The sequence below is a fragment of the Hydra vulgaris genome, chromosome 11, assembly GCF_038396675.1.
Source record: "Hydra vulgaris chromosome 11, alternate assembly HydraT2T_AEP".
Classification (NCBI taxonomy): domain Eukaryota; kingdom Metazoa; phylum Cnidaria; class Hydrozoa; order Anthoathecata; family Hydridae; genus Hydra; species Hydra vulgaris.
In genome coordinates this window covers 18819266-18838250 of record NC_088930.1, presented here as the reverse complement: position 1 = coordinate 18838250, position 18985 = coordinate 18819266, and the positions used below count along the sequence as shown (strand labels likewise).

Here is an 18985-nt window from a genome sequence, read left to right as displayed (position 1 = left end):
AGTAGGTTCACCACCTACTATGTGCAAAAATGCTAATATAACATCAATATTTAAAAAAGGCAACACAAATATCACTTCAAATTATAGACCTGTGTCTCTGACATTAATTCTCTGTAAACTTTTAGAAAAAATAATTAACAAGATTATATTGAATCGCCTGAACAAATATGTTTTGATTTCTAAACAATAGCATGGATTTGTCAAACAAAAATTATGCGCCACAAACTTACTAGAATCATTAGGCATCATTACAAGTGCTGCTTATGATGGTAAGGAGGTTAATCTATTATTCATGGATTTTGGAAAAGCTTTCGATAAAGTCTTGCATAAATGATTAATGAAAAAATTAGTAACCTATGGCATTAAAGGAATTTTGCTAACTTGGATCAAACACTTTTTAATCGGTAGAAAACAAAAGGTAATTATGGGTGAAAATATATCTTATTGGTGTGAAGTATTTAGTGGAATGCTATAAGACTCTGTACTAGGTCCACTTCTTTTTATTATATGCATAAACGATTTACCTAACCTGTTAACTTGTGAATGCAAATTATTTGCTGATGACAGCAAATTAATTTCAGTTGTTGATAATGGTGAAATCGTTTTAAAAGCACTAGAATAAAAGCAGCAAATCAACTTCAAACTGACATTAATAAAATAACAAACTGGTGCAATCTCTGGGGAATAAAACTCAATAAAGAAAAATGTAAAATCGTGCACATACAGTAAGTACTATAATGTAAAATCGTGCACATACATGTAGGTACCAAAAATATACCATATAAGTATACTATTAATGACTAAGATGGAAATTACTAAATTAAAGAAACTTAGAAAGAGACTTAGATATATTAATACATGCTGATCTAAAATGTTATGAGCAAGTAAAATCAGGAGTCGCTAAAGCGCAAAGGTCACTGGGTTTAATAAAAAGAACTTTTACTTATTTAAATTCGAATATAGTTAAGTCATTATATTTTACACTAGTAAGACCTCATCTTGAATAATCAGTACCAGTTAGGAACTCTAATCAATGAGTAGATCGATTAGAACTTGAAATGGTTTAAAGAAGAGCCACAAAATTCATTCCAGATCTTAAAAACCTTCCATATGAAGATAGACTACTTGTGAATTGGTTCAAAAATCATAAACTGGTTTCTTCACTAACAAGCGACGATACTTTATTAAATATACGTGGACACAATATTCCATAAGGAAATAACTTTTCAACATTAGAATAATTAAAAAATGGAATTCTTTGACGCACTATGTTATTTCTTTCCATAGGTCCATAAATTGTTTTAAAACTAATTTTGACAATTTATTGCATTATCAGCTGTTATAGCATCACAGTATGCTCTGCAAATTGTTGTTACAGTAAATATATATAAATATTATTATCATTATAAAGTAAAAAAAATATTTCCCTTATTTATTTTGCAATTATCAATTTTAATCAAGTAAAAGTAACGTTTAACACGATTCTTGTTTTGAATATATTTATACTTATTTTTTTTTCTTAGAAAAAGTTATCAACGTAAACTTTAATGTAAAAATTTCATTTATACCACGACGTTCTCCAAGTAACAGACCATGTTATTTAGAGAGCAATATACGCATTATAAACAAAATTTAAAGAAAAATGTAGGAGTCTATATTTAAAAGTCAACATATATACACTGTTAATTATTTTGGGCGGGTTGACCAAGGTCTTGACCCAACAAAGTCATCATACATACGCGTTAAAAATCCTTACCTTTCATTTACCAAAAATTTTAAAGTCGAAATCTAACTAAGCTTCTTGGAACTCCATTGCTGGAATTCCAAGAAGCTTAATGTCTCCATTAATATTAGCTGAAATAGCAAACCTGTCTTAATTTTCTTTTTTCGCATTAGTAATATCTTCTATAATTTTTCCATCAAAGTGAGCTACTTTAGGGAAAAGTGCTTTCTCTTTTTTAAACCTTATTTTGAGCTTTGCAGCATTTTGCTGGATGGTTTTCTTTTGTGCCCGCCAAATAGTAGATTGAGACAGTAAAAAGTCTTCAACATTTCCACCTGAACTAACTTCCAAATCTGTACATACATGCAGCAAATCACTGGAAGAATATTTTTGGAAACTGAAGTCATGACAATATCTTTTACAAAATCCTTGGTTAACGGTGGCGCATCATTACTTGGACCTGGCTGATCGAAATCAAATGAACATTCTGAGTCTATGCTGGTATTTATATCACTGGTTTCTGAGAAAAACTGAAACTCTGTAGTAAAACCATCTCTCTGAGAAAACTGTTTAACACTGTGTACTAACTGTGGATGTTTCAATCTTCACTATTCTCTCTTCTTAATTCTCCGGTTATAAAGTTTATCTTTTTTACCCAGAGTCTTTTTACAACTGGTCTTTTGATCTCTCAAAAATTTTATATCGTTACAATACGATTCTTTATTAAGAAAAGTCTTCTTTAGAATATCTTCGATATTTGGTTTGGTAAAATTACGACAATATGTCTTCCGCAAATACGACAATATGTTTGTTTATAAAACCGCGGAAACAAATAAATATTCCAAAATATTCAGGAATAAATGTTATCATAATTCAATGTTTATATTGTCTTTTTTTCTAAAGAAAATAAAGTAATTTTAAATAATATCACTTATAAAATCATATTATTTAAAAAATCAAATTATAAAATCCCCCCCCCCCCCTCCCAACGAAGAAGGAATAGAAGGAGTATAAATCTCCAATAATAGGGTGAAGGGGGCGAGTAGCTATTGACATGCCCTTCTATATAAACATTATTAATGCTTAGTTCTAACATTAATTTTCAAAATTTGGCCTAAATATGAAGAATAAACCAGTTTCAGTTATACATAGTAATGCGTCATTTTATGTTAAAAACCAGTTTTTTCACCACTTTCTCCATATTATGCGGAATAAATACCACCGTATTTCTTTTTGGTCCTACACTATTATAAATAAGTAGTCCGAAATATACCATATAGAAGAAAAGTTGGCTTTCGGTGTTGATTTTAAAGGTCCTCGCCAGACCCCTGAAGTTTGCTAAGTTTTTATACACAAATTTGACTGGCGGGACCTCTAAAGTCACGTGACATTAAAATTTTTGGGCCTAAAATTATTTTTTTATTGGTGGTCAACCATTCCTGGTAGGACCAACTTGTTTTTTCAAAAATTCGTTAAATATGAATTGCCCTAATATATATATATATATATATATATGTATATATATATTTTTTTGTTATTGTTTTTTGTAGTTATTTTAGGTGCTCCCAGAAGCTGCTCAGACATTGTGCAAACTCTAAATTTAATTTACCTACATATATAATATATATATATATATATATATATATATATATATATATATATATATATATATATATATATATATATATATATATAATTTTTGATTACTTCAACACTGTGTTTCACCATCAGTAGGTTCATCAGGAAGAATGTCTAAACATAAACAAATTTTCAAATTATGGAGAAATTATTTCACGGGAAGTTGGGAATTGTTATAATTAATTATGTAATAACTGTAGAATACTTTGTAGAATACACTAACATAATTTATATATATATATATATATATATATATATATATTATATCTATATATATATATATATATATATATATATATCAATATATATATATATATATATATATATATATGTGTGTGTGTGTGTGTGTATATATATTTTATATGATGTTTAAAAAAATTTTTTGTAAAATATATTTAAAACATTTATAAAAAAACATATTTCACTGACAGTACACCATTCTTTTACTTTAAAAGTTCATACCGACATATTTAAAACTTATATATACATTTATACTAGCTTTTGCTAGAAACTCTTTTTTTGCAAAGCACACATTTCGTCGCCTCAATATTATCTTGTTCTATCTACAATGTAATAGATAAAATATTCTATCTAATATATAAAATAAATACAATATATATATATATATATATATATAAATATATATATATATATATAAATATATATATATATATATATATATAAATATATATATATATATATATATATATATATATATATATATATATATATATATATATATATATATATATATATATATATATATATATATATATATATACAATGTTCTAACTGATATAGTATAATATATTATACTACATAGAACATTGTATTTGGTTATATATAATTTCTTTGCGTGGTTATTTTATATATTAGATAGAACATTTTATTTATTACATTTGTAGATAGAACAAGATAATACTGAGGGGCTGATTTGGCCCAGTCATAAACATACTTAACTTTAGAGTTTGCACAATGTCTGAACGTGTCATATCTAAAACATTAAAAAAAATCCTGCGGGCGCAGGATCGATGTTATCAAGAGATAATAATATCCTTTATACATGTGAACGATCTCTAAATGAATTCATGAATTCAAAAAAAAAAAAAAAAAAAAAAAAAAACAACCTCCTAATAATAAAGGTTTTAACAATGTTTGATGATGCTTGTTTATATAATGAAAATTATATACTTGAGGCACTTCGTAAAGTCTGCAAAAATGAAAATCTTTAAGCATGTATACTTTATATGAATTATTTACGGCTACAACTACAATAATGGCAATAATAAAAATGTAATCATTTCGCAAATTAGGGAACGATTTTCTAAACGGAAAAAATTTTTGATAACGAAGATTAAAGATGTGTACAGTATTTCAGGTTCAAGTTGTTAACAAAAACAAGGCATTTGCAAAATGCGAAAAATTTACCAGGTAAAGTGCGGGAGTACTCAGTGTAAAATATGGTTAGGAGGTTTAGTACATACATCAAATAATTTCAAGGAGCATGCAAAAGAGTGATGCTTTTCTAAGGTTTTTAATTAAAGCAGCAATAAGATTTGGAAAATTTTCGCATTTTACCCGCGTCTGCAATAACATATTATGATATAAGTTGCTTATTCACAAATATAAATATATGTTATATTTGAAGTCGCCCTTTTTCGTGGCAACTGCAAAAAGATCCTTGAGCAAATTAAAAAGAACTAAAACACAGTAAAGACAACGTTGGTGCAAAACATTTTATCTAAACCAAATAGCTATTGAAGAAGAAATAGCAGTTCAATTAGATTTAAATGGAACCATAGACCATAGTGCAGCTAAGAAGACAAGAAAAAAACTTTCATTAGATTTTCTACTTACTAGACTTATTTAGTGTCACATACTGGTTTTTATTTCATTAAGTTAAAACTATATTTAAGAATAACGTTTTTGCTTTTATGTATAATCTTTGTCAAAAAGGTTAAGAAAAGGGAAGTAACATTGGGGTTCAGGGTAAAGTATTGCAGGAGGGGGGGCTTTTGCGTTGATACGCTACAGGTTACCATAGATAATTTTTAATATTTAGCTTATTTTGAATTACCGAATTTTATTTTATCATGAAGTAGACATCAATATGCATGTTGTGGACATTTTCAAAAGTTTTGTTTTTTGACTCACCCAACTAAATGTTTGCAGAAAATAGTCATGATAGATTAAATAAATTTAATCTATCGTGTCCATTTCCTGCAAACATTTTTACTCAAAATTCTGTTTTATTATTGAGATACCTTGTGAAACAAATTTTAATGGCACGAGATACAAACCTTTAAAAGCAACCATAACTATTTTTGGATTAGCGTTAGTTTTATTTGTATGTTAGTGATAGCCGACTTTCGGTGGATTTTTACGTCATAGTATAAGTTATTAGCGTTGATTGCAATTATATCCAAGAAGTTTAATTCCTTTTTATTATTTTCTTTTTCTGAAGTATATTTTATTGCTGGATCTTGTTTGGTTAATAGTTACAAAAACTTATCACGATTTTGTATTTGCTATCATGATTTTGTAAGTTTTTTTTTTTTTTTGTAATTTATTTTCCAGAATAATATGAACAAGGTAAATTTATAAGAATATATTACTGGTAGGACTTCCAGAAGATCACATGATCCTATCATGAAGCCCTTTACAATCTATATAAAAAAAAAATTCGTACATTAAAAAATTACATATGCGTTATAATACTCTTCAGATGTTAAGCAAGTTTTAACATAATATTTTATAATGTAGGTATATAACATTCTCAATATAATATAAAGTATTCAATATATGTTGTATAAATTATATTCTTTATACAGTAAACAAAAATAATGTATTAAATCATACTAACTTGAAATACTAAAAAAAGATGAGTATATTTTGTGTTGAAAATATTATTTCTTTTAATTTCTTTTTAAAGGAAGAAAAAGACCACTTGAAAGAAAAATCAAAGTTAGGTAATACTATTTTATTCCAGAGAAATAGACCACGATAAGAAATACAAAACTTGTTTTGCGAAATGGCTCTTGAATATTTTTACTACAACGAAGTTCATACTTGTTTTTGGGTTTCAAATTATAGAGATTTATAAATACACTAGGAGATACATTTTCTTTACATTTAAACATAAAACATAAAATATTAAAAATATTTAGTTCGTATATATTCAAAACTTTTATTTCTATAAGAAGTGGTGTTGAGCTTGAAAAACGATTTGCAAAATTAATTATGCGAGCTGCGTGTTTCTGATAGAGAGATTTAAGTTTGGTTTTATGAGCGCTTCCCCATATAATATTAGCATAGTTTATATGGCAATGAATAAATGAATAATATAGTTGAGTTAGTTGGTGTTTATTTAGTATATATCTAGCTTTATATAGAATTATAATGCTTTTAGCAACTTTCATGGAAATATTATCAATTTGTTGATTCCAAGATAAGTTTACGTCTATCATGACTCCTAAGAATTTTGTAACTTTTTCTCTTTTTATGATTGTATTGTCAATTAATAAATCAGGCAAGATATTTTGGATTCTCTTTTTTTGTATAGGTTGGGTAAAAAAGTAAAAATTTTGTTTTATCCGTATTCAAAGAATACCGATAAAAATTAAGAAAATATTTTAAGAAAATCCTAGATATAGATGTCTTTTCTTAAGAATTAGAAATTGTGCCCCCTTCCCCCTATTTCATAATCTGTATCGTTGGTCCTGGTTCTCAGGATCTTAATGACGACGGCTCTTTAGAAAAAGTGAATCGGAAAGCGATTAAATGATTGTCCAAACAATTTCTGACAATTTATTTGCTTGTGAAACTCTAGCTTTAAATATGCGCGCTTTGGCTTAAATAATTTCCCATAATGCATAGTACCAGTCGTAGGTGAAGGAGAAGGACTGCTCATGCTAAAATATGGCGGTAGGAGGCATTAAGTTTTATCATATTTTAACGTAATATAATATCCTTAACGGATGTATTTTATAAAAAATTTACTTTAATCTTCTTTGTTGTTTCAATTTCTCTTGTTCTGCAGTATTAGTTCATTTACAAATAATGTAGCAAAAGTAAAAACTTATCTTGAATAACTTTTCATTTTCATAAATTCAATTACCTAAGTACCTTTTTTGTGTTGAAATGTTACAAATTATAATAAATGATTTGAAATATGAAAAATATTTTAAATTTACATTGTAAGTTTCTAAATTTTTACATGACTTTATAAAAATGATATAATTTATGTATAAAAAAAAAAAGGAAATTCTATTATTTAAAATTTATTATTTGAGCAGAATCATTGAAATTGATTTCTATATGTATCGGAATCTACTCCATGATTTACAATAGTATCAGTCTACTTTATGATATAAAAAAGGTAATAGCTAGATAACATTAAATAATTTAGATACGTGCTGATAAGAATCACTTTGTTGTGCTTTGTACTTACGATTTTGACTAAGTAAGTATATGAAACTACATATTTATGAAGCCAATAACTTGCAGTAAATATTTATTTTTTAAGTCTTTCTTGTTGTAGCACATTAGTCAGGATTTAAGAACAAAAATGCAATTTTTAAGAATTTTCAAAGGTTTTTTAAATTTAAATCCTATAAAATACTAATTAATGCAGTTTTCGACCATATATATCCGTTTTATTTGATCTCAAATCAACACAAAATTCACAGTTCAAAATAATTGAAAATATTTAAAAAAAAATTAAGTGTAAATCAATAAATTAGCATGAAATATAGTTTTATTTGTAATGGTTTTAAAATTCTTCTAAGAGTAAAAGTCAATTTCAAAAACTTGTATATAATATTCAATACATTAGCATTTGATTTTTGTATATTAAACATCCATACATCTGTTATACAAACAAGAATCATCAATATCTTTTAAATATAAGAATACTTATGTATTATTATTTATATTTGGTACTTTCAATATTCATTGCATTAATGTTTATATTTTGCAGTTGTAGATCTTTTTTCTAAAAAAATGTCTATCTATTTTTTCTGAAGTTGAGTTTAGATAACTTTAAATTAAATCAGGGAAAATAGGTAGTAGATCAGGAAAAGCAAGTATTGGATGAGTGACAAATCTGGGAAATCCATCTTAAAATATTAGCAGAAACCCTGTATATATATACTCGTCAAAACATCAAAGAGATCTCAAACTTCTGAGACATTGTGTACATATTATAGGGAATAAATGCATTTTTTGATAAAAACATAAGAATAAATGCATATCAAGAAAAACTAACTTTTTTTTTAATCTAAGTTCACTTGTTTTATTGTAAGCTAAATAGTCATAATATATTATGGAGGTTATTTGGCAACATAACAGAGAAGGCGACCTTTGTTGCCTTCTCTGTTATGTTAGTTACTCTGTCGAGTTCATTCAGAGAAAATTAAGCCTAAACATTTTTTTTTAACATTCTCTTTAATATGAACGAAACGCATTTGAGAGGTCTGGGATCTTTTAAATTGAATTTTGATGACAATAAAAAAGTTCTATAATATAAACAGTGTTGTAAAACATTTTAAAAAAGGTAACAAATAATAGCAGTTTTAGTGATTTTAGTGATTGTGATTTTTTAAACTTCAACTTAATCTTAAACTTTTTTTTTAAGCATTCCTCTTATGTTTATTTTTTTACATAAGGGGGAAATCGTTTATGGTTGAATTACTTAAAAATCAAAAAATGAAAACAATTGGCATTTTTTTAACGATTTGGCTATAACAAAATCTTTCCATACTACTCTTAAGCTAGTTAATCATTAAAAATATCTTACAATAATCATAGAAAAATGATGTTAAGGAAAAAATGTGTAAAAAAGCATTTTCAAAATTAAAACTCCAAAAATGCTTATTCGTCTAGTTTTTTTTTCCTCAAACATCGGCTCTTTGGAATTCGCTTCCTTCGTCTTGTTTTCCTGATTCATATAATTTGCAATCCTTTAAGTTGTCAGTCAATCGTTATCTTGCTCTTCAATCTTCATCTTTTCTCTTTCAGTAACTTCCAACTTTAATTAGTGGCTGCTTGCAGCCTTGTTGGAAGCGAAGTTGTTTTTTTTAAAAAAAAGAAATCATTTTTTCATAAGTTTGTTTTATAGAAATTCCTATAAAAAATTATCGTAAATATTTTTAATAAATCCAATAATTTTGCCTACATGCATGATTATGGTTTATCTGGCAATTTATTTATATACTGTTATAAGTGCATTAAGTACTTTAGTATGGTTAGTTTATTTATATGTATTTTTTTAGTGTTTAAATAATAATAATCTAATTTATAAAAATGAAATCGCTATTTCTTACATTAATAGCGTATTTACGTATGTAGATAGCATATAATTACGTATGAAATAGCGTAATGCTTCTTAACAAAGCCTGGTAGTGTCAAGTTTAGCTTTTATTATTTACTTAAAAAAAAATTTGAATATATTACTTTTTAAAGCATGAAAGGAGGATTTGTTTATGGTGATAATGATGAAATATATTAGTCACAATGCCAGAAACCCATCATATTTTATGCAGACAAGTAAATAATTCTATTTAAAAATGATTTAAACCAGTTGCATTTTATTTTTATAGTAGCATTGAAAAACAAAATGTCACCAACAATTTAAAAGTTTTGAGATTGGTGCATCCAGTGATGTAGACTCTGTAATTTAGTATTTTGAGGTGCTTAAAACTTGTTACATTTTCACATGAGATGTATTTAGTGTATGCCCAGCCTAACTATATATAAAATATTTAGCTATGATGTCAGTATTATATTGGGCACAATTAGGGGATGAGATTAAAGATTTTCAAAAAAAATCTGGTTTATTTAGTACCCTAGTAATCAGTTTTACTATACCTGTTGTCCAGAATCAAAGCAAATGATTGAGCTATTATGCATTTTTTTTTTATGTGCAAACAAATATCTGTAAAGTAAAATAAATATTAGTAACTATAAACTTACAAGTTAGTAGCTGATTAATTGTATTATTTTTTTTATTTTTTTTAATGAGTTATTTTATTGTTCATATTTTGTTTAGTGTATATACTTTCTAGTTTATATTTTGTTATAATGTATATACTTTCTAGTTTAAAGAAACTTTTACTTTGAAAAGTGCTAATTCTTGGTTGTTGTCTGGCATATTTTTATTATTTAATATAATTATTAAATTTAAGATAATTAGTAATTAAATTGTTTTCTGGCATAATTTTATTTCGTATAATAATTACTTAATTTTGATAATATTGATTTTTTAGTTAAACTTTTAAATAAAAGCCTTTCGAGGCTTTTATTTAAAAGTTTAACTAAAAATTTTTTAATGTAGTAAGTATTGTCCCTATAAGAAAACATCTATGTAATGCACGCGTTTACTTTTATGTATTTTGTTTTGTACTATATAGTTATATACCCATGTTTAGCTCATTTGGATAGGACGTTATCTTTATGCATGGAATGTCTGTAGTTAGTCTGTAGTTGTCTATAATAAAATACTAGCTTGTGGTCAAACAAAAAACCTGCACGCGTATCCTGGAAAGGCTTGCTTTAAAGATATTTTCATTTTTTTCATTTTTCTTTTTTATTATGACTACTAAGTTTGCTATAACAACTTACAATAACTAATGACACATAATGTGTCTTAATTTTGTTAGCTCATAATAACAGTTAATCACAAAATGATTAAGATTCAAAACTTTTAAGAATAATGATTTTTTGATGCTGTTTAAAAGTTTAATTTTTGTTTAAAGTTTTAAAGGATAACATAACTTAAATAAGGATTATTTTAATGTTACCTAAGTTTGTTAAGTAGTAACAACCCAGTAGTAAAGGGGACACCACTAGTAAAATTTTCTTAAAAAAAAATTCTGTCAATCAACCAGAATATTGTACAAAGTTTAATTATAAACTTAATTTAAATAGTTTGTTGCTCTCCTGTTTACATTTTTTTGCAAGCTAAATTATAATATTTTTAATGTCAATGACAGTTTAAAGGGCAGAAGAGAATTTGATTTTGTAGTTTTCATTAAAAGCAAAAAAGTGAAAAGAGGTTATGTTTAAAAATGTTAACTCTAGTTATAAATTTGTCTTTATTTTTGATATGAAAATCATTTAACTACATTAAAACAGGGCTTTTGATTTATAAAAACTACTTTAAAAAAAGGGAAAAGGGAGATAAGTCGTAAAATGTCACTTTACAGCAGAAGCAATTTGAAATTGGTGCAGTTGAAACTTTTTTAAAAAGTACAATTTCAAGCCTTGTATGATGAATTGAATGCTTAGTTTTTGAGGGGATATTAAAAAATTTTTTTCCTAATACCTTGTAATAGTATTATTTAAATCCTCTTAATAACTCATTTTTGACATTTTTTGACTCATCTCCTCTTTTCTTATGCACAGAGAATTATATTTGTAATAAGTTGGGGTTCAGGCGGATTTATTTGGGCAGTTGCTGATGAAAACAAGTTTAATAAAACTTTTCATATAATAACGCTGAATTTTTTTTCAAGTTATGCTTTTTTATATTTTAAGCCTCGAAACCACTCAAAATCTGAATCAAGATCTCCATCAAAATCTAGGTCAAAATCTAGATCGCGAACACGTAGTAGATCTCGTGCTAAGTCACGCTCCAGAAGCTATTCTCCTCGTCGGTCTCGTTCAAAGACCCCAAATCGTAGAAGATCATATTCTAGATCAAATTCTCGTAGCAGATCAAGATCTCGACGAAGAAGCAGGTTTGTTTTAGTTTTCAAAATTTTAATAAATAAAAAGTTTTTTAACTGATTGATTTGCTATAAAACTGATAAAGCTTTGCAGACTTATGACAGCTTTTGACAAACAGATAAAAAGGTAGTGGTTAATTTTGCAAATTAATGCATATTATGAGGTAGTAATCAGGGGTATCTTGAAAAATTATAAGATAAGGCTATTAAGCTTTATCATTGCTCTAAACCCTGTCATTTTCTATCCTACTCAACCTAAAATAAAATTCTATCCTACTCAACCTAAAATGATCAGTATTTTAGAAAAACAACATTGGTAGCAATATTTAAAATAATTTGGATATTTTTTGGAACCCTCTCCTTCTAATAAGCGATACCCCTGATTGTTATTATTTGGGCTTATTATGTTTAATAATTAAAATCGTAGAAATCGATCTAGAAGCAGGTCGCCACTATCTCATCGAAAGCGTCACATTGGCAACAGGGTGAGTGTTATTAAGTTTTAGAATTAACAGTTTATTTAACATGTTTATACAACATTTACAATGTTTGTCTCCAATTTTAAATAAATTGTAGTAGTTTAAATAAGTTTTGTTAGTTTAAAAATAAGATATTTTTTTAAAGGAAGCTCCTCCTCCAGGGAAATGTCTAGGAGTGTTTGGCTTGAGTTTGTACACAACAGATAGAGAAGTTCGAGAAGCATTTGAAAGATATGGGCGTGTTGTTGATTGCAATGTTGTGCACGATCATAATGTAATTAGTTTTACTAATAGTATATATAATTTTATCTTTTCATTATAAATAATTTTTTTAAATGTTTTTAGACGGGTCGATCTAGAGGATTTGCTTTTTTAAATATGTCATCTATTTCAGAAGCTGAAGATGTAAGTTAATGTGTTTTATATTCACATAACTCTTTTTTCGTGTTCTTAAACATATGTTTTATAACAGGCTAAAGAAAGAATGAATGGTGCTGAACTTGATGGAAGACGTATTCGTGTTGACTTTTCTATTACTCAGCGAGCTCATACTCCTACGCCTGGAGTATATATGGGAAGACCAACCCAGTAAGATTTTATGTAGCCTATACATGGTTATATAGGTTAAAAACATGTTTTAACCTATCATTAGCTGAATTTTCTTAGCAATTCTAAATTGTTTAAATTTCTATGAATTACTGTAAAAAAAATATGAGTCTTATCAAAATTTGTTTTTTAATTTTTATTGAGTATTAGATAAAATCCTATTTCAATCGTTTTTAAATTGTTTATAATTAGAAGCAAATCATAATGAGTATTTAAATCACCATTAGTGATTAAAATGTACAACACTTTAATTGATTTAAATTTAATTAATTTTTTCGCCTGTAATGATTTTTAGGTCATCTCGTTATCGAGGAAGTAATTTCCGTGGTTATAGACGAAGATCATATTCTCGTTCTAGATCTCGATCAAGATCTCCATATTGTAAGATTTAGTTTTAGTAATATTTATTGTGATTTTGGCTATTTGTAATTTAGTTTTTTTAAATTTTATAAATATAATAATAAATTTATATTTAGTATATTAGTATAGTAGAGGTTTAAATATTTAAAAGTTTTGTTGTGAATAAAGTTAAATTATTATTAAATACAATTTTTTAGATCGTTAAAGTAGCAACTGAACAAAAGAAAGAAGTTCTCATCTGGCATTGATTGATCAAGTTTCTTTGGACTTAGGAGACAACAATCAGTTCCTTAGACTATTGTAGCACATTCTTTGATTTGTTTTAACAGTGTACATAATGTATGGTCATAACAACCTCATAATAGAGTTTCTAATGATTCATGGAGTCTTGTTTGCGTCTTTATCTTCAAAGGGAGTTTTGAAAATCCTTTTTAATAAATTAAATTTGCTTCCATTATCTTTCAGTTTGAAGGAAATGTAAATGGAGAAGTATAAGAATTCGAGAAGATAGAAGATTTCATAGGTTTTTATTAGATTAAGAAGTTTGTTTTGGCTGCAAGCCGTGTGAAAAAGGTTCAAATGAGAATGAATTAATTAATAAAATATTAAAAGTAAGTGAGTGTGTCCATAACGTTATTTGGTTGTTATTGATTTTCTGTTTTTTTTTTTAACGCTTTTAATGTTTAATGGGTTTCTGTAGGTTAAAATTTTTAAAGATCGTTAATTGCAAAATTTACTCATAATCTTTTTATTTGTATAAAGTTGTTTGTTTTTTTAATATTGGGTCGTTTATTTCCTCCCCCAAAAGTGATCGTAGTTTAACAGTTATTGGGTTTTTTTTCTATCCTCTCCCATTGTTTATTTCAGTTCTTTGAAGAAAGAAGTAAGTTAGCAAGCCGCAAGGTTGCGAGAAAATAAGAATTAAGTCAATAAGAAGATTGCACCATAATGTTTCTGGTAATCATAGTGGAAGAAGGAAGTAAATTTATGAAGCCGCATGCTTCAGAGAATTGAAACTGTCAATTAGGTTTAACTATTCCACAAAATTTTTTTTATATGTAGGCTATTAAAACATTCCTACGTACCAGTCAGAAACCCTCGATTTTATCGTTATACATGCAGTTTGTTTTGCATAGAGATTGTGAATATAGGCTTGGATTCATTTTTTAATAATAAATACTTCTAAATTTTCTTTTTCTGTTCTTTTTCAGTAAAAAAAATTTGATTCTAATCTAGGCCAGTTCTCCGATTTCAAGCTATAGAAACCAGTTATGATAAAAGTTTTGAATTAAGTATTAATTATCTTTTGCAGCAGTTTTTTGACGTCAGCTAAATTTTATGTTGAATTAAGGTGAATGGATTTCAGGCAACCGCTAAAAGTTTCAACTCGAGAATATTTAGATGTTTCAATGGATTTTTTATTTCTCAATAATACTGAAGCTGAAAATAATCAATTTTAATGGTTATCACTTTTATAATAAATGTCATAAATGAGTAATATAATATTCAATATATTAAATGACTAATTTCAATTTTCCTGCAGTAGTTTTTAAAATAAACGCTTCTAATTTTTGAATTTTAAACAATTACGGCTTGATGCTTTTAAATGAGAATCATGGTTGCAGCAGATTTTTTTTGGCATGTGATCTTCGACAGACTCAAAGCTTTGTACGTATGGATGGGTGGAGGGGGTTACTCAGGAACGTTACAAACACGTACGCGGCGGGTTCGCTAAAGATGGCGGATTTTTCTTTTTATTGACAAAAATGTCGAATTTAATTTTAAATTTCCGTAAGGAAAGGTGAGTGGTTGATTTTGTGGTGTTTAGGTTCGCGGAGAAAGGAGGGGGTTGTTTATTAAGGGTTGATTTTATATTTAATAATGCTTAGGTCAGCGGAGAAAAAGGGGGTTGTCGTAAATGCGAAAAAGTTATTAGTTTCCATTAGCTAAAATGTAACTTGAATAAAAATTTTTTACTAACAACGAGTTTTAAATGTTAGAATTTGTTTAAAGTATTGGAATTATATATTTAAATAATTTATAAAAAGCAAATATGATGCAACTTATAGAATCAAAGATATTAACTAGGCTGCGTTGTTAAAAGGATTAAAGTAAAAATCTCATCTTTTAAAATTTTTGTATTAACGACCCGTTACCGTTAAAAGTATTCAAGGAGTCACCAACCAGTGGTTTTTCTACGTACCGAATGTGCGTAGAATATACGTTACGAATACTATAGGTAAGTAAATTTTTAGATTGCACTTAAAATTAGAGATGTCGCGAAAAGCGATGTTACAAATATATGGTGACAATTTTCAAGTTTCCGATCTCTGGAGTTTAGAAGGGACTCTATTATTAAATCACAGATAAGATTTCTTTATAATATATTTGTTGAAGATACGACTCGTTACAATAAAATCTTGGATCGCGCCAAGTCACGTTGAATAATATGAAATGCAAGAGAGAGAGAGAGCGAAAAGAGCGCTCTCTGTTTTATGTATAAAATCAAGAAACCAACTGGCTGCTGCGTTAGCGAACTAACGGTACACGACCCATTGAAGTGTCAGGTTGGCAATATCAGTTTTAGCTACGTCTAAAGACATCCGTCCTACAACATCAGTTAATATAATGAAGTATAATTACATTTGTAAATACACTGAGATATGATAACATCTGTCCAACAATATCTGAAATTTCATTGATATTTAGAACATCTGTGTAAAAAGTATATGATTACAACAGATGTAGTTACATCTTTTCATTTATCTAAGTATTACAACATCTGCGCAACTACATTTTGAAATTTTACAGATGTAGTTACATCTTCGCAATTATGTTAAGAATAACTAAATCTGTACAAATACAATTATGAGTTTTAAAGATGTAGTTATATCAATTATATTAAATATATCTACAGGATTTTATTAAATTATAATGCATTATTTTAACCAGATGTAGTTTCATATATGGTTTTTTTTTCAGATATAGTTACATCTGGAAAAAATTATTAAATATAAATGCATTACTTGAACCAGATGTAGTTACATATAAAATTTTTTTCATTGTAATTACATCTAGAGTAAATTCTTCCAGATGTTATTGGACTTGGAGAAAAATTACTATATGTAGTTACATCTTCCTAAATATATTGTTAGGGGTCATTGAACTTCCAGATGATATTGGATAGGTGTCGTTTGAGTAAAAAAAAATACAGATGATCGTGTCAAAAGTGTACAGATGATGTTGGACTACTCAACAGATGTTGTTGGACAGATGTAGTTATTTTTTACCTTTTTATTTATACGCGTTTCAAAAAATATTTCAAAAGATTAAATCAGTGAAAGGTTAATCCTTCTCCACAAAAGGCTGTTTCACATCATCTTTTGTTTTAATGGCAAACAATAAATGAAAAATATTGCATCAATAACTACCAATAGAATTATGGTTCGCAAAAAAGTTCGCATTTTACCGGTTCGCGGTTCGCATTTTGTAAGTGAAAACGATCAAACCAATCTCTACAGAAAATATGCTTGCATATGAAATAAGGAAAAGAAAAGTCTGATTGCAAATGAAATCAGTTTTTAAATGAAACTGTTTGCTTAAAATTGGACAACAAACCCTTACAACTGTGATAATCGTGTCCTATAGATGTTAAATAGTAGAACTTGCTAACACTTTCTTATTATTTACCGGTGGTAGTGTATTTAGTAAATTGCTATTTTTGAAAGTATGTATAATTTATGAGGAGTTTGCAATCATTTGCTCTCATCAGACGATTAAAAATATTAAGTATCAAATATCCCAATAATTTTTCAGAATAAAAAAAAAAAAATTTTTTTGCAATTCGTTTTTTGTTTTTGTTGCAATTCGATATTTTTTTTGCAATTCGATATTTGTTTTTGTTGCAATTCTCGATATTTGAATAGTTTGCATTATTCGGCGAAATACCGAATAGTCTTCGAATTTGCCTGTATCACATTTCATAAAAAAAAAAAAAAATTAAAACAAAACTTTAAATCCAGCCAAAATCGAATTGATCTAAAAGACACAAATTCCAGCCGGAACTTCGGTACATCCCTATTAAGCATATAGAATTTGTGCTATGTTAGCAGTGTAAAAAATTTGTAAGTAAAGTACTCAAGTAAATAATTTTGAGTAATGTCTTATTATTTACCAAAGTATCAGAACGAAAATTTAATTTAAATAAAAAAAAATAAGGCTTAATTAGCAAAAATCGATATTAAAATGTAATAAAGTAAATTAGGTCTGGAGTGACAAAACGGATTAACTTTCCAAAAAATTAATTCCTGGTAGTAACAATTTAACTGCCCATTAAGGTTGTACTTGGGTGAAAAACTCAAATTCTTTATTTCTTACAATTTTATTTTGATGCAATATATATATATATACATATATATATATATATATATATACATATATATATATATATATATATATATATATATATATATATATATATATATATATATATATATATATATATATATATATATATATATATATATATATATATGAACCGGTGAGAATCGGAATTGGAGTCTGGGTACAAAAAAGCCCTAAAAAGATGGCCACAACTGTCCCAAACAAGAGAGCAACGGTTGATAAAAAATTTTTTGTACTATTCTTAAATAAATTTATATTCGTCGATAAATTCTAAATTTCATACAATATTCTCTTAGCGTACAAAAATTATGACCTTTTAAAATTTGTCACTCCCTCAAATTGAGGGTGTTTCAAACTTTGAAAAGTCATAATTTTTAAACACTAAGAGAATATTGTATGAAGTTTAGAATTTATCGATGAATATAAATTTATTTAAGAGTAAAAGAAATATTTTATCAACTTGTTGCTCTCTTGTTTGGGGCAGTTGTGGACAAAACTTTAGAGTTTTTTTGTTCCCAGACTCCAATCACTGCAATTTTTTGCAAAGCATCCTTATTAAACATAAGTATAATCATATAAAATTTTGGAGTTTGTTTTATGTCAGGATGGTATCTCAAGCATCAATAAATGCTGGATCTGCGCCTGTATATATATATATATATATATATATATATATATATATATATATATATATATAATATATATATATATATATATATATATATATATATATATATATATATATATATATATATATATATATATATATATATATATATATATATATATATATACTGTTAACTAAACTTTGAAAGAAAAATAAAATAAAAACTCTTTTTTGGGTCTTATCGTCACAAAATGATCTCTTTGCGGTTCACCAAATTCTGATAAAAAATCTGTAGTATGATCTCAAATTTTTTACAGTTTGGTTATATTATAATAATACAGGTAATGAAGCAGAATTGGCCTGATTGCATTACTAGATCTAAAAAAATTAAAATTTAAACATCTTGCTTATGAAAAATCAAACTTTATGGCTTTGCTTACTT

General features: G+C 26.9%; 1 protein-coding gene across 3 annotated transcripts; it reads left to right on the top strand.

Annotated features, from left to right (window-relative positions):
* The first annotated feature begins 7185 nt into the window (after positions 1-7185).
* LOC100214556 (transformer-2 protein homolog alpha) lies at positions 7186-13909 on the top strand. 3 transcript variants are annotated; one of them, XM_065810360.1, is made up of 8 exons: positions 7186-7285; positions 11897-12099; positions 12530-12572; positions 12712-12840; positions 12912-12971; positions 13039-13154; positions 13468-13553; positions 13730-13909. In XM_065810360.1, exons 1-8 carry the CDS (start codon positions 7280-7282, stop codon positions 13735-13737), a joined length of 651 nt encoding a protein of 216 aa, XP_065666432.1. In that variant the 5' UTR covers positions 7186-7279; the 3' UTR covers positions 13738-13909. The 3 variants fall into 3 exon arrangements, with proteins under 3 accessions (XP_065666432.1, XP_065666431.1, XP_065666430.1); XM_065810359.1 differs by having other exon boundaries at positions 12527-12572; XM_065810358.1 differs by having other exon boundaries at positions 12515-12572.
* Positions 13910-18985: the final 5076 nt, after the last annotated feature.